The 15,046-nt window shown below is 39.6% G+C and overlaps 1 protein-coding gene across 2 annotated transcripts in view; it reads right to left on the reverse strand.

Annotated features, from left to right (window-relative positions):
* Positions 1–15,046, reverse strand: part of BRCA2 (BRCA2 DNA repair associated) — an 81,480-nt gene that overhangs the window by 39,575 nt on the left and 26,859 nt on the right. The window contains exons 12-18 of one of the 2 annotated variants that reach the window (XM_054015324.1): positions 13,019–13,088; positions 12,098–12,540; positions 10,891–11,081; positions 8,385–8,572; positions 5,889–6,059; positions 5,224–5,578; positions 4,383–4,538 (exon numbers count right to left, since the gene is read on the reverse strand). In XM_054015324.1, the coding sequence (XP_053871299.1) occupies positions 4,383–4,538; positions 5,224–5,578; positions 5,889–6,059; positions 8,385–8,572; positions 10,891–11,081; positions 12,098–12,540; positions 13,019–13,088 (1,574 nt within the window). Of the gene's footprint in view, positions 1–4,382; positions 4,539–5,223; positions 5,579–5,888; positions 6,060–8,384; positions 8,573–10,890; positions 11,085–12,097; positions 12,541–13,018; positions 13,089–15,046 lie in introns of both variants that reach the window. The other variant, XM_054015323.1, reaches the window with a different exon arrangement.

A 15,046-nucleotide genomic window follows, 5' to 3' on the forward strand; every position in this document is an offset into this window, starting at 1 on the left:
AAATTAAATTTGTCCATTGACTAATAAGTCATACAGGAAGAGTAGAATTGTGGGAGATGCTGCTAAACAGAAAGAAAATTATTGGATAAGAAACTCTTCATTTTGCAGCCAACTGTCTCCCACATTTCTGAGACACATGGAAAGTAGCAAGCAATGTACATAAGTAGGAAGGGATATAGAAAGACGGAGACAGGGAAGTCTCCCCCTGAAATTAAATGCCAAAATGGGAACTATTTCTGGTTCACTACATGCAGCACCTTCCCTTCCAAAGGAGACCCCCACAAAGGACAGAAATTCCACCTTATAGAATCTAACAAAAGTTGTTAGTAGAGGACCTTGTTGCTGCTCTGCAGATTTCCTCAGTGGAAGCGTAAGCTTTTTCTGCCCAAGATCTTGTAGACATTAATCTGATGCCTTGTATTGCTCCACATATATAACTGGCCAGGGATAGCTTGGATCCTTGAAGCCTTTGACACTGGGCTTGTAGTCCTTTCTCAAGATACCATGTGGCAGAGGAGGAATTGCTTTGTTTAGATGCACTGTACACCACTATGTCACACACTTTCTCTCCAAATAGGGAAGTGCCTGTGAATTTGGATGAGCACAGCATTTGTTTGTAGTGGGCATCTGCCATCCATGGGCACAACCACATTTGGTACCTGGCTGTTAACTGGATGTGATGGCCCTGGCTGAGAATCTCATAACATCCACTGAGATATCTGCCACAAAGGCTGTTGCTAGGGATATTTTCTTAATGATAGATGAAGTCAGGTTGGTCCTTGTTGTCCAGGGCATTTGGGTCATCCAGCTAGGACACTGGGGTGACTCTTGCAAAGGAGGCAGTGGCCAGGGACACTGAGGGCAACCAAGGAAGACTCAAAATCCCTTTGAGGGTGATTTCCACCTTACTATCAGTTGTATCTTTGGTTGGTATTATCCTATCTTTTGCTAATGGCATTGTAGCATCTACCTTTCATGTGATGGCATTTTTGGGCTCTTGCGACTTGTAGTATATAAGTGCATGTCTGCTTATATGCTTATGTTTCTAAGGGGAATCCCATTTATCCCTGATCATATCTTCTAAAGAAGAATACAATGGGATTGCTTTTTCAGGCAGAGACTTGCCTGGCAGGTACTTGCCTTTGGGCTTCCCATCAGGTACCTGCTCTGGTTGGATCTGGATGCCAGATGTAACCTTTCCACGCATTTTTTTCCATGCTCTGCTCAGAGCCTGAATCAGAAAGCTCTCTCATCCTGAGTAGATGTGGTGAAGCCTGAGTCAGAGGTCTTAGATTTCTTGTAATTTTTTTCTTTCCCTTTTTATATTTTTTGACCACTATCCAGGAGTGTATGTCTCTCTCTTGTGGCCCTTTTTATCAAAACCTTGAGGCCTGTCAAGTTCTACCTCTGCATCATCCTCAACAAGGTCCCCTTTTGCCACAGTTCCTGGGTTAACTGCATTTCTGTTCCTTTTGTGGTCTCCTCCAGGGCACCTCTTTAAGGTCTCAGGACTCTAGCTGCCATCTCTCTATAGGTAGGATTTCATGTTTTTTCCCTCCAGACTGGAGTGTTACAATTACAGTCCCGTTACAATTCACTGTGCTTATCCCAACAGTCTGACTTTAGTTCAGCACTTGCAGTTCTACTCTCTCCTAAGGGTTATGACAGCATTTACCAGTGACCAGACAGCCTTCAGTCCACACAGTACATTTATTTAGGACAAAAGCATTATAGAGGGAACAGATAATAAAATAAACTGCCTACACACATGCTAAGCTTACTGTCTGTTATCCACTTTCCACATGGAGACCCTAGCAGGTTTTCAAATTCCTTCAACCCCTTCAAGCAGGATTTTTCACTCTTGTTTAAAGTATCATGTCAGTTTGTAGATCAAGAGAAGGACTGAGTCAGTTCAGGATGCTCCTTTTGGTATAAAGCTTGTTTTTTGTATGGTGGGCTTCTTGAAGCTGATCTGAACCAGTATGTGCTATTCCTCCAGTTTGTGATACTTCTCTGGAGTTGTGTGCCTTTCCAGGGATTTCCAGTAATTACTCCCAAGTGAATTTTAGTTCCTGGAGGAAGATCTGTAACCCTCCTCCCATGGAGCCAGACTATAATCCCTACCTCACAGCAATACATATAGGTGCAAAAGTGCCCATAATGTCTTGCACATCTCAGTATTACAGTCATAGAATCATAGAAGATTAGGGTTGGAAGAGACCTCAGGAGGTCATCTAGTTCAACCCCCTGCTCAAAGCAGGACCAACCCCAACTAAATCATCCCAGCCCAGGCTCTGTCAAGTCGGGCCTTAAAAACCTCTAAGGATGGAGATTCCACCACCTCCCTAGGTAACCCATTCCAGTGCTTCACAGCCCTCCTAGTGAAAGAGTATTTCCTAATCTCCAACCTAGACCTCCTCCACTGCAACTTGAGACCATTGCTTCTTATTCCATCATCTGCCACCACTGAGAAAAGCTAAGCTCCATCCTCTTTGGAACCCCCCTTCAGGTAGTTGAAGGCTGCTATCAAATCCCCGTTCACTCTTCTCTTCTGCAGACTAAATAAGCCCCGTTCCCTCAGCCTCTCCCCGTAAGTCATGTGCCCCAGCCCCCTAATCATTTCCACTGCCCTCCTCTGGACTCTCTCCAATTTGTCCACATCCTTTCTGTAGTGGGGGGCCCAAAACTGGACATAATACTCCAGATGTGGCCTCACCAGTGCCGAATAGAAGGGAATAATCACTTCCCACTGGCAATGCTCCTACTAGTGCAGCCCAATATGCCATTAGCCTTCTTAGCAACAAGGGCACACTGTTGACTCATATCCAGCTTCTTGTCCACTGTAATCCCCAGGTCCTTTTCTGCAGAACTGTCGCTTAGCCAGTCAGTCCCCAGCCTTTAGCAGTGTATGGGATTCTTCCGTCCTAAGTGCAGGACTCTGCACTTGTCCTTGTTGAACCTCATCAGATTTCTTTGGCCCAATCCTCCAATTTGTCTAGGTCAGTCTTTTGAAGTTTCCATGCTTTCAATGTCTCATAACTGTCACACCATCCCACTACCTGTGGGATGGGGTTTCATTGTGAGAAACCACTGATTCATGTAGGGGAGAAGAGGAGTTGTGTAGAAGACCTGCTTTATTTCCCCCGGGGAACTGAGGTCCATTTCAGTATCTTGGGGTAAATGATACACATGGTGTCCCTTAAGGAGTCTTTTCTTTCTGGGCTAGGTCTTTTGTGAAATTTACCTCCCTGAGCTGGCTGGATGGCGCTGATCTTATCCTTAGACTCTCTCCCTGAGATGATCAGAAACATCAAATTATTCTCCATTGGAGTTGCCATTCCTCGGGGGAGGGGTGTCCCAATATGTTAGTCTGACTTTCAGCCCGATGCACTGGCAGTGTGAGGGTTGGCTGGATGAGACCAGACATGGCATAAATTTGCCTTCTGATAAGCCTGTAAAAGCTGCCTCACATATGATACCACCTCTTTGGTTCAGCTCTGTGTTCATGGTAAAATTCAGCCATGTCTGAGGCAGGAGCAGAGGCAAGGAAGTGCTGCAGCAGTAGATTGAGGTGGTTGAAACCTGCTAAATACCCAATCCAGAAGATGAAAAGGAGGAAGAAGGGGTAAAAGTTGCTTGCTACTGTCCAAAAAATGTAAAAAAATAAAGCTGGCAAAGAAAATGGTCAGGAGCAATGCAAACTGCCACTAGCTCCTGCTGAAGAAGTTGAAGTTCTGCCATCAAGCTGGAGAAGGGGCTGTGCTACAAAATTACTGAGAGGAGCGGGATCAGCCCATTCTTAGTATTGTGGGAGATGCTGGCCTGCAAAAGGAAGCGTGTATCTGAATATTAAAAAATTCCATCTGAATTTCTGGTGGTGTTTAAAATGACTCTGTTCTATTTTATATACATTCACAACTTATTTTCACTGAAATTTAAAAATAAAATGATAATAGGTCACACAGTGATGCAACCAACTCAGGCAAAACAAGCAGCAATCCTAACAATGCTCCTTAATTTTTAACTTCTATGCTGTGGTGCTGTATGCTACAAACTGAACCCAACTGGTCTGGTTTGTTCTGCTTTGAGCTGAAAGGTTGTTCGTCAACATTTTTCCCTAGCTTGCTCTCAAACAAGTCTCCCACTTTAAAAATTACAAAGTTCTGAAACTCTCTGTTACTCCAGACTCTGAGGAGCCAAAAGTAAAGCTGATTAGAGGATAATGGGCATAAATTGAAATAGTTGTTACACTGAGATATACACTCCTCTTGAAGTGTTAAGTCAAGTGCAGACATAATGAAGTGAGAATTTACTCCATTAGTATTTCACAAATGATACCTTATCTTATTAAACTTTTTAGCCCAAAACTATTCATACTGTACCTGAATAGGATAAGCTCTTTGAATAACTATATCGATACACCCAACAGTACCACCTTCACTGAAAAGTGATGACAAAGGCAAAGGAAAAGGTCTGGGATCCTGATGAAATCCTAGTTTGGCATGCCACCGAGCACGTCGAGTACTGTTAGCTGAAATCTGAGTAAATTAAGTGTTTTTAAGTGAAAATGCCACAAACAGACCAAAAAGATCAGTAAGTAATTGAATTTAGAGGGAAAACTCTCGATCTAAAATGTTCTTATATGTGAAACTGAACATATTAAGGGTTTTCCAACTTTTTCATAGTGTGAACCACATCTGAATACAGAGACATGCAAACTGACGGCCTAATGTATTTTAGTGAATAGTGAGTGTCCATGAGACCTAACAGCCTTATTACTTCATACCAGAATAGAAAACTCCTCAAATAAAAATATTTCGCATGTCTCATACCCCAGAAACAACTTACATCCCAAATTCTCCTCTCTTCTTCAAAATCCTTCCCCCAAACCTACTTTTTTCATCCCCCTCCCAAACAATGTCTCACATTCTTGAGCAATTTAGTACCAAATTATTTAAAAAAACATTTAAAGAACACAATGTCAGCATGTAGTAACTTGATACAACTTTGCTGTATAAAAACTTTCCTTCATTTCCTACCTCTCTTGTATAATATCCTCTATCATGTCATGCCCCATCAAATCTAGACTGCAAACTCTTTGTGACAGAGAATATATTTTTTATTTGCCTGCAAAACTCCATCTACGTCTATGGCACTGCCGAGATAACTACCACCATCCTCAAAATGCACATCTAATCAAGTTACAGTAATACGTAATTTCACCTTTAACATAAGAGAGTCTGGAGTTTCCAATGGTGTGCACGCATCTTGAGAGCCCACAAGTTCTGCTCCATGTACTATGATCTTCTGACCAACAGTCAGCCTTCTTCCATGTAACAGTGCTTGGAGAGGAGGATCCAAGAGAGCCCTAACCCCATACCACCCATCTGTAACTTCAATCACTGCTGCTCTTTTTTTGCTTTCCACAAGGTTTTTATTACTACAGATATCAGACATGTTTTCATTTAATGATATGATTTTAGAAACACACAGTATGAGTGTTTTTGCAGCTATATCATCTCTCTCCACTATCTTTTTGATAGCTGATCGCTGACTTTTATCAATTTCCAAATCATATCTACAAAAAAAAAAAAAAAAAAGGAACAGTGCATTCACAATACACTTAAAAATATACATGGTCTAAGATATTTTCTTTTAAATTAAACAGTGCTTAACTATAACTAACCAATCTATATGACCAAGCCCCTTGGCAGAAACTGGAATTTCTATATATTTTTGCAAATATTTATGATATATTTTAAGTATCAAAGAGATTAACTTAAATAACACAAGCATTCAAACAGATTCAGAAATATAAAATTGGCGTGTGCAAAATTCACAGATCTTACTGTGCAGCAAAAACCTTAAATATATTGCTGTACACTTACCTGTATTTTAACTGAAGTAGCACTCTTTCTGGTGTCAAACACCTATTAGCAAACTCCTGTGGAAAAGAGATTTCCATAGCTGCCAATTTCCATACAATCCATCTATAGTGGTTGTAGACCCAGGCTTCAGTAATTAGCTTTGGATCCACACCAGGTGTATCACAGAGTGCCCTGCATACAAATTTTTATAATATTAAACTGAACTCCATTTTAAGTTGTTCAAATTTGTATTTTCAATAATATTTTAATCTGTTATATTAGTATTTTGGTACCTGATACAGGAATACATCTAAGGGTGCATGTACTGGAAAATTACTGATAAAATACATATTTTAATATATCCTATTTATTGAGGAAATCAGGAATGGACATTGAATCAGAAAATATGAAAAATGTTGACAAGTAAATAAAATATTTTAAAAATCATTCTAAAATAATCAAAACCGAAGGTGCAGTGTTTTGCTTCATATGATGTCTTTTGGGTTGTAACTAATTTGCAAAATGGCCAGTAGCAAGGTAAAATATAATTGATTTATAAAAGTGCACAGTAGAGTTACACTGCATGTGTATATTTTGCTTTTAATTGATCTTCAGAAGGGCCTGCAAATGGGTAGGGATGGGGAGTGTGGAGGAAAGAGTTATGTTTGCCTCCTTTTTGTTTCTTATACCTTCTTAGACAATATTATGTATATTTACAAAATGTTTTGTATTTAGGCTAAGTTGTATAACTATGAACTAGATTCCCAGAATGCTTTGATTTTTTGTGGAAATTTACTTTCTATCAGAAGTTGTATGTTCTGTTAAGGAATGTTACAAATAAATTGTGTGCTGGGAGCAGAAAACAGTTCTTTTCCTTTACTGTCTAAACTTACTTTACTGTCTACTAATATCTGAAATGTTATTGTTTATGGTTGGTACAAATATCTTTGTATCCTGAAAATATAGGTATGAAACTAGATAAGAAAAAAGGAGTAAGGTGTATTTAATATTCTACTTGTCATAAACAAGTGGACTATATTTATAAGGCAAATTAAGCTCACACTTTGGGACAGACTGAACTGTTGCAATACTGTTCCCCTGAAACAGGTAATGTATAAACTCTTCTGTGCTGATCTATCTGATTAATAAATTGATTGAGCCAAGTTATGTGACATTTTGCTAATTGATAATCTAAACCAAACCACTAACAATGTATATAAAAAAGCCCTAAACAGCATATTCCCCCCTCAAATAAGAAAAGTTAGAATTTTTTTCCGCTAGTTGTTTTCCTTAATAATTTTAGGAATGTCTTGTCTCCCCATTTTTTTTTTTAATTTTTTTTTTTTGGTTTGGAAGACTCCTTGGACAACTCACAGTTAAGGATCAAGGGCTTTTAGTCCTTCATCTGAAAAGCAGGGGTGTTAAATCCTTAAGAGAACTTTTCAATCAAGTGTTTTAACAAGATAGGTATTAACAAAAAACTCACTAATTTTTAATCCGAATAAAAATGAGAAAATGAAACCAAACTAGCTGAGAGGGGTCATCTCCATGTCATAATCTTGCCAATACTGCAGTTATTCAGAGGCTTCCAGAGTGGACAAACCCTGAATTTCTAATGTAGAAAGGAAAAATCCTTCAGGCCTTTCTTATAACTTCAAAAAGGTATGAATGAAAACTGGACCCACTGAAATCAACAGGAGTCTTACCATTGACCTTTGTGGAGTCAGGATCTCACTCTATAAATCCAACTTCCCTTTGCAAGGGAAGAGAGAGTAATAATAGAAGTGGAAGATTTGCAAGTTCTCTCACCCATCATGCAAAAAACAAACAACAAAAACCTTCCCCCCCCCCCCCCACCTGAAAAAGTCAAAAGATCTCAATCAAAAGATTCAGCAGGCTTCCAGGCTACATGAATCTTGAAAACCACTCCGAAAATATGCTCCTGATTTTAATATTAGTCAACCTTCTATATTCCTATTTGCAGATCACCACAGTGGAGAAATGGACAGATGACCCATTGCACATATTAAGCCTCACATAAATACAAAGGATTAAAATATTCTTATGTACAATGGCATAAGTAGACTAAAATGTGCATTAATGACCTGTAGTAAGAGAGTAGCTACCATCCTATAAACACTTACTGTGTATACTGGTTTTATCATAGGGCGGGGTTATCAAACTTGGTTCGCAGCTTGTTCAGGTCAAGCCCCTGGCGGGCTGCATGACGCTTTGTTTACCTGAGCGTCCGCAGGTACAGCCACTCGCAGTTCCGAGTGGCTGCAGTTCGCCATTTCTGGCCACCGCTTCCCGCAGCTCCCTTTGGCTGGGAAAGGTGAACCACGGCAACTGGAAGCTGTGAGCGGCCGTACTTGCAGACGCTCAGGTAAACAAAGTGCCTCGCAGCCCGCCAGGGACTTACCCTGAACAAGCCACGAACCAAGTTTGGGAACCCATCATAGGGTAATATCATGTAGTAATATAGGAATAATATTTTCCTCAAACTCATAATCAAACCTGTAAAATTCTTCTTTCCCTGCCTTTCCCCCATCAGTAGGTATAAGCCATCCTCCATCAGCAAGCTGTATTCCATGTCCAGCCAGTAAATACTCCTTACTGAAAAAATCCTGGATGAGAAACTGGAAAGATTCTGCATTTATGCTGTTAACTTTTATGCAGTGCTTCGAAACACCATACATGTGCAGCTGTAAATGATCAGGTGAGAGACAGCAAAGTAAGAAAAACTATCCGCTACAACAAGCATTTCAGCAACCAGAAAATTTTCTTGTTAATTACAGAGTTATTGTAAAACATCTCCTTTAAATGTGTTCAGTTCTCATCTGCCAGGGAAAACTAATATGTAATCCAAGCAGAGAGGAGGAACTTCTAACAATATTACACCTCTACCCCGACATAATGCGACCCGATATAACACAGGTTTGCATACAACACTGTAAAGCAGCGCTTTGTGGGGCGGGGCTGTGTGCTCCGTTGGGTCAGCGTGTCTGGCTCCGACACGCTGCTCTGAGCGGCATGTTAAGGGTGGGAGGTGGGCAGGCAAGCAGGGTGAGGAGGCAAAGGGGGGGGTGAGGAGGCAGGTGGGCGGGAAGACAGTGAGCAGGAGAGCGGCGGTCGGGTGGATGTGGGGAGGCGCACCGGACAGATGGTAAGGAGACTAGCGGGGAGGCGAGCGGCAGGCAGGTGGGGTGAGGAGACGAGCTACGGCCAGGCAGGCAGGAGCGCTGGGCGGATGGTGAGGAGACTAGCAGGGATATTGATTTGTCCCGGGCCCCGCACCCCTCTAGGGAGGCTCCGATATGCTGCTCTGAGTGGCGTGTTAAGGGTGCCGGGCCAGGGGGTTGGATAATAATATACCTATCCTATATCTCTCTCATAGAACTGGAAGGGACCCCTGCCTTCACTAGCAGGACCAAGTACTGATTTTGCCCAAGATCCCTAAGTGGCCCCCTCAAGGACTGAACTCACAACCTTGGGCTTAGCAGGCCAACGCTCAAACCATTGAGCTATCCCTCCTCTCTTAGATTCACATTCACATTAAGGGGCAGAAGAACTCGGGGGGCGGTCAGGGGACAAGGAGCAGGGAGGGTTGGATGGGTTGGGGGTTCTGAGAGGTCAGTCAGGGGGCGGGAAGTAGGTGGGGGTCAGACAGGGGGCGGGGCCAGGCTGTTTGGGGAGGCACAGCCTTCCCTACCCGATATAACGCGGTTTCACCTATAACGCGGTAAGATTTTTTTGGCTCTCGAGGACTGCATTATATTGGGGTAGAGGTGTAATTGAAAGTTGAAGCTAGACAAATTCAAATTAGAAATAAAATGCAAATTTTTCACAGTGAGGGTAATTAACCATTGAAACAATGTTACCAAAGATTTAGGTGGAATCTCCATCATTGTCAATTTTAAAAGAAAGCTTGGAAGTTTTTCTAAAAGATATGCTCTGGGTCAAAGAGGAATTAATTCAGGGAAGCCTTAGGGCCTATATTACACAGGAAGTCAAACTAGATTTTCACCAGGGTCCCTTCTGTCTATTAATCTAAAATATTCACTTCTCAAACATTTCTCAACAAAATTTGCGTAAACAATATGAGATCCTCAATCAGCAGTAAAAGATTTTACATGGATATTTTTGTATTGTTGAATTGGGCCCTTTTGTCCAAAGTTTACAAAGGAAATGAATATAAACACCAAAGAGTAAAATATTTCAAACAAAACAAACTGCCTAAACAAGATCCAAAAGATCATTTAAAAGATCATTTTTCTCTATTATAATGGCAAGCTTGTCATTTTAGCTGGAAAAAAAAAAGTGGAATAAGAAGGTGGAATAAAATCTGAACCCAATTTTCTACATTCATGCCTAAGAAACCATACATGTCACCTATTAGCTATTACCAGGCTTTTCAGTTAATCATTTCTAAAGCTATCAATTCTCTAGTAAAGCCAAGTATGTTACACACACTGTGGGCTATGAGAAAGTGTTAGGTTTTATAGTAGTGATGTCACACATATGAATTACAAAAAACAAAACCAAACACCACAGCCAATAAGAACAGTGGGATGACTATGAGATTCTGCTCCTTTGCTCTGCTGGGAACAAGAGGGTTCTGATACCAACTTGGCTCCAAGGTAGCAGAAAAGAGGAAAAATCACTAGTAGGATCTCAGCAGAAATCAGAACATGTTATATAAAAGGCTGAAATTTCATTTTAGGATTAACTATTGCGGGTTAAGAGCCATCTCACTGGGGGATTTACAGCCCCTCACTTTACCTTTGTAATTTGCTCTACCCTTATTTTATAATATAATTTTTGAAGGGCCACAGAGATACAAAAGTTTCTTAAAACTAAAATGACTGCATGTACTAGTTAATTTTTTTTATTATGATTACTACCTTAGTGAATGTACTGCTGTAATATTTGGCTATAAAATCCAAGGAGTATTTAAGTATTTCACTTAAATTCACTTATTCAAAATTAGCTAAACCTTTTGAATAATACAATAATGATCCACCTGTTCGATGGAATAAGTACTAGGAGACTTTTCCTCTACAGCAGCTTTCAGAGAGATCCTTTTTGCTGCAGATGTTTTCATGAGATAAAGACTGCCTGGCTGCGGGTGAATATTTTGCCTTTGTTTCTTTCTAATTCTCATCTCTTGCAGATTTCTGGCACAGTGAAGGTTTGCAATCATTTCCATCAACTCTGCTAGGAAAAAAAACACCACACATCAAATCTTGTTTCAGTTGTGTGTTAATTTAGGATATGAACTCATTTCAATAAAAGCAAGTGGGTAACAAGCATGATTTTTTTAGCTAGCATAATGATTTTTAGAATTTGCCATAGAGCAAACATACAGAATCAAAACTATTTAAGAAGTATCATTCATTGAAAACATTTTAAAATGTTTAATTCAATGAGTGCATTTCGAAGTTAAACACTCTTTTATTCTAGCATCTATGTTTGTTTTTGTTGAAAACATTAAAATAGAAAGTAGTCAATCATTTCTGAATCTATAATCTTGAGATTTTAAAAAGAAGTGACCTTTTCCTTGTAAACAATGGGCCTAACTCTGCAAACACTTATAGATGTGTATAATGTATGTATTAGTCCCATTCAAGAAATTTGGACTACTCACATAAGTGAAGTTACACATGCTGACTGGGATTTTCAAAAAAGCCTAAAAGAGGTAAGCCCAACTCCCACTGAAAGCTGAGTACCTAATTCCCTTACGCCTCTTGGAAAATGCTGGCCATGAGCGTTTGGTAGGATTGGACCTAAATTTTAAAAACATTGCCAAACAAAATAAACGTACGTACATACGTACATAAATAAAACATACTAGAAGTGACCATTCTATACAGCGCCTAGAATAATGTATGATAAACAAAAATATATAACCAAATGTTAACTGAAATTCAAATAGCTGTCACACAACTTATTTTCCAAGAACTGCTGTGTCCAAAGGTATAGCAAGTCCTTGACTGACTTTCAAAATGTACATATAAATGAAAATGCAGCATTATGAATATCACAGACCAAAATCAATCAAATATTGAAAAAAGTTTTTACTTTCAAATTTCTATTTCCTAATGCTCCTATGTATAGGTTTAAAAATAAAAGCAATAAACTCTCAATAATATGAAAAAAGCTTCAAGGTTATATTCAAACAATTACTGTTCACAACAGATAAATGGTCAAAAACGTTTGCCTGAAAATACCTGAATCACCATCTCCATTATCTCCTAAATTACATGCTGTAACTTGGTTGGTGCAATCTTTCTCCTCTGACTGATAACCTTCAGTCTCTCCAGTATTTGGTTGAATTGTGACATCTTTTAGTTCTTTATCTCTATTCATATTCTTGTTAATCAACGAGTCAAGTCTTTTGCTGCCATGCTGCTCATTTGTAGAAACATCTGACTTAACTTTGAAAGGTGGCACAAAAGTTTTGGCAGTTTTGCTTAATACAGGCACATTTTTTCTTTTATTACTTTCTTCAGCAGAAATCTTATTAAATGGAGTAAAAAAACCTGATGTACCACTTAAAGACTGTCTTAACATATTATGCTGAAAAATGTCAGATTTAGATTTAAACCCTTTAAAACCCTGGTCTGGTATAGTAAGATTAGGATTCTTGACTTCTTGTCGTTCTTTAGTAGCACTGTATAGAGAAAAATATTGAAAAACATAATTGAGCTTGGCGATCAGTAAATTTTCATACAAAACCTAACAAAGTTTGTCATTCTATATAATTTTCTTTCTTTGATCTAGTAGCCTTCCATTTAGTAAATAACTTTCAATTACATTCACATAAAATAATTCTTAGAACTAGTTAATGCTTTATTACTTCAAAGAAATCAGGTTGCCTAATACAACCTTTTATATCTATGGAAAAATAAAATCTGAACACAGATGTAGAAATTCCATGGAATATTGCAGCATTTTTATATTAAGGCAAAAATTTAAATGATTTTTCAGTATAATTTAAATTAAAATTGATTAGCATTTTTTTTAGATAATTGTGTAGCAAATTACTAGTAGTAAGATTAAAATCAATCCACAAGAACATATTCACCCCATATTCTGTGAAGCAATTCTTTAGAAATAAATCTTAAATTATACTACATGCTTTTTCTTACCTGAAAGGAACACAAGTTTCAGGTTTTAAAGGAATATGGTACATAAACTTCCTTCTGTCTTTCATCATGCCTAAAAAATAATTAAAACATAGTATGTTTCAATGGCACATGTGACGTTTCTTGAACATATTAGAGATTTTGTGTGTGTGTGTGTGTGTGTGTGTGTGTGTATATATATATATATATATATATATAAAAATACACACAAGTCTACAGAGTCAAACAGTTTTCCTTTTTTATTTTTTAAGAAAATTAACTGATTTCATAGAAAATCCTCTTCGTTTTTAAGAGACCAATATTTAGGTCTCCTTGGTTACCATTAGTGAGTGAAAAGTAAGTTTTGCTGTACTGACAAGTGAGCTCAGATATGCTTCCCAGATCCAAAACCTGCACAGCTACTATTATTGAGAGAGCAGTTCTTGTTGTTAGAACTCCCATGCCCGCCTAACAACGCTCCTAGAAACCAGCAGCAAAGCCTCCTTGGGCACAGATCTGTGGGCAGGTCTACACTACAACCGGGATTAACGCTCTGAAATCGATCCACCAGCGGTTGATTTAGCAGGTCTAGTAAAGACCTGCCAAATTAACTGCAGATCGCTCTCCAGTTGACCCCTGTACTCTACCCCAATGAGAGGGAGAGATAGCTCAGTGGTTTGAGCATTGGCTTACTAAACCCAGGGTTGTGAGTTCAATCCTTGAGGGGGCTACTTAGGGATCTGGGGCAAAATCAGTACTTGGTCCTGCTAGTGAAGTAGGGGGCTGGACTCGATGACCTTTCGGAGTCCCTTCCAGCTCTATGAAATAGGTATATCTCAAAAAAAAAAAAAAAAAAAAAGAGAGAGAATGTTAAGTTATCAGATTTTCTCCTGTCGACCCCCCGCAGTGTAGACCGCGTGATAACTATTCATGCAGCTGGAGTTGCGTAGCATAGGTCGACTTACCGCAGTAGTGTAGACATAGCCTGTGTCTCTTCACCTGCCTGCTGCTAGAAATCCACAGGCATTCTTTCTGACTGGAAATGTTAAGCCCTGCTATATTTCAGATTAGCTCAACAGTAGACAGCTTAGACTTTTCACATCTCAGTACTTTAGACACGTGTGAATACATCTTACAGTAATTATTTTTTGTCTTTTGGTCAATTTTATAGCTGGTCTAGCTCAAACTAATGGTGCCAAAGAAATCCTAATACATCCTTTTTAGCATCTACATGAAGCCACTGGGTGAGATGCAAACTGGGGGAGACCACAATCTCACATCAGCATTATGTAGATGATCCCTGGCTTCGCTTCCAGTGCAGAAGGCATAACTAGTATCCTCTCCTAAATATCACAATATGTGGCTGGCTGCAATCAGTACCGGGATTAAAGGTAACTGGCAGAAACTCAACCAAGGCAAGATGGAAGGGATGCTAGTAGAATTTGTAAAATGCTTCCAAGAGCTATCTACTGCTATCAAATCACCCCCTATTAAAGGAGTCTGCTTCCAGGTCATCAGTTGGTCAATACACTATGGGCGTTTTTACACTCCTCATTGATTCTAAAGTTTCAAGTAACTGCCACTTTGAAGAATGCCTTCTTCCACCTATTAAATGCTATAGAATTGTCAGATGACAATTTCATCACTGTGATACATGCTTTTGTGACCTCCAGAGTGGATCACTGCAACTTTGTACATCTAGATAGGATGACAGTCCTTAAAAAAGATCCGTTAATCTAATTAATTTGCAGCCTCCCTCCTTACCAACACCAGGTGCCAAGAGCACATGAACCCCAGTGCTTTGGTCACTACACTGGCTCCCCATAAAATACCATGTCAGGTTCAAAAGGGAGCTAGATAGAATCATGAAAGATAGGTCCATCAATGGCTACTAGCCAGGATGGGCAGGAATGGTGTCCCTAGCCTCTGTTTGCCAGAAGCTGGGTCTGGGTGACAGGGCATGGATCACTTGACGATAACCTGTTTGTTCATTTCCTTTGGGGCACCTGGCACTGGCCACTGTCAGAGGACAGGATACTGGGCTTGATGGAC

This window comes from Malaclemys terrapin, chromosome 1 (genome assembly GCF_027887155.1).
Source record: "Malaclemys terrapin pileata isolate rMalTer1 chromosome 1, rMalTer1.hap1, whole genome shotgun sequence".
In the NCBI taxonomy this organism is placed as follows: Eukaryota; Metazoa; Chordata; order Testudines; family Emydidae; genus Malaclemys; species Malaclemys terrapin.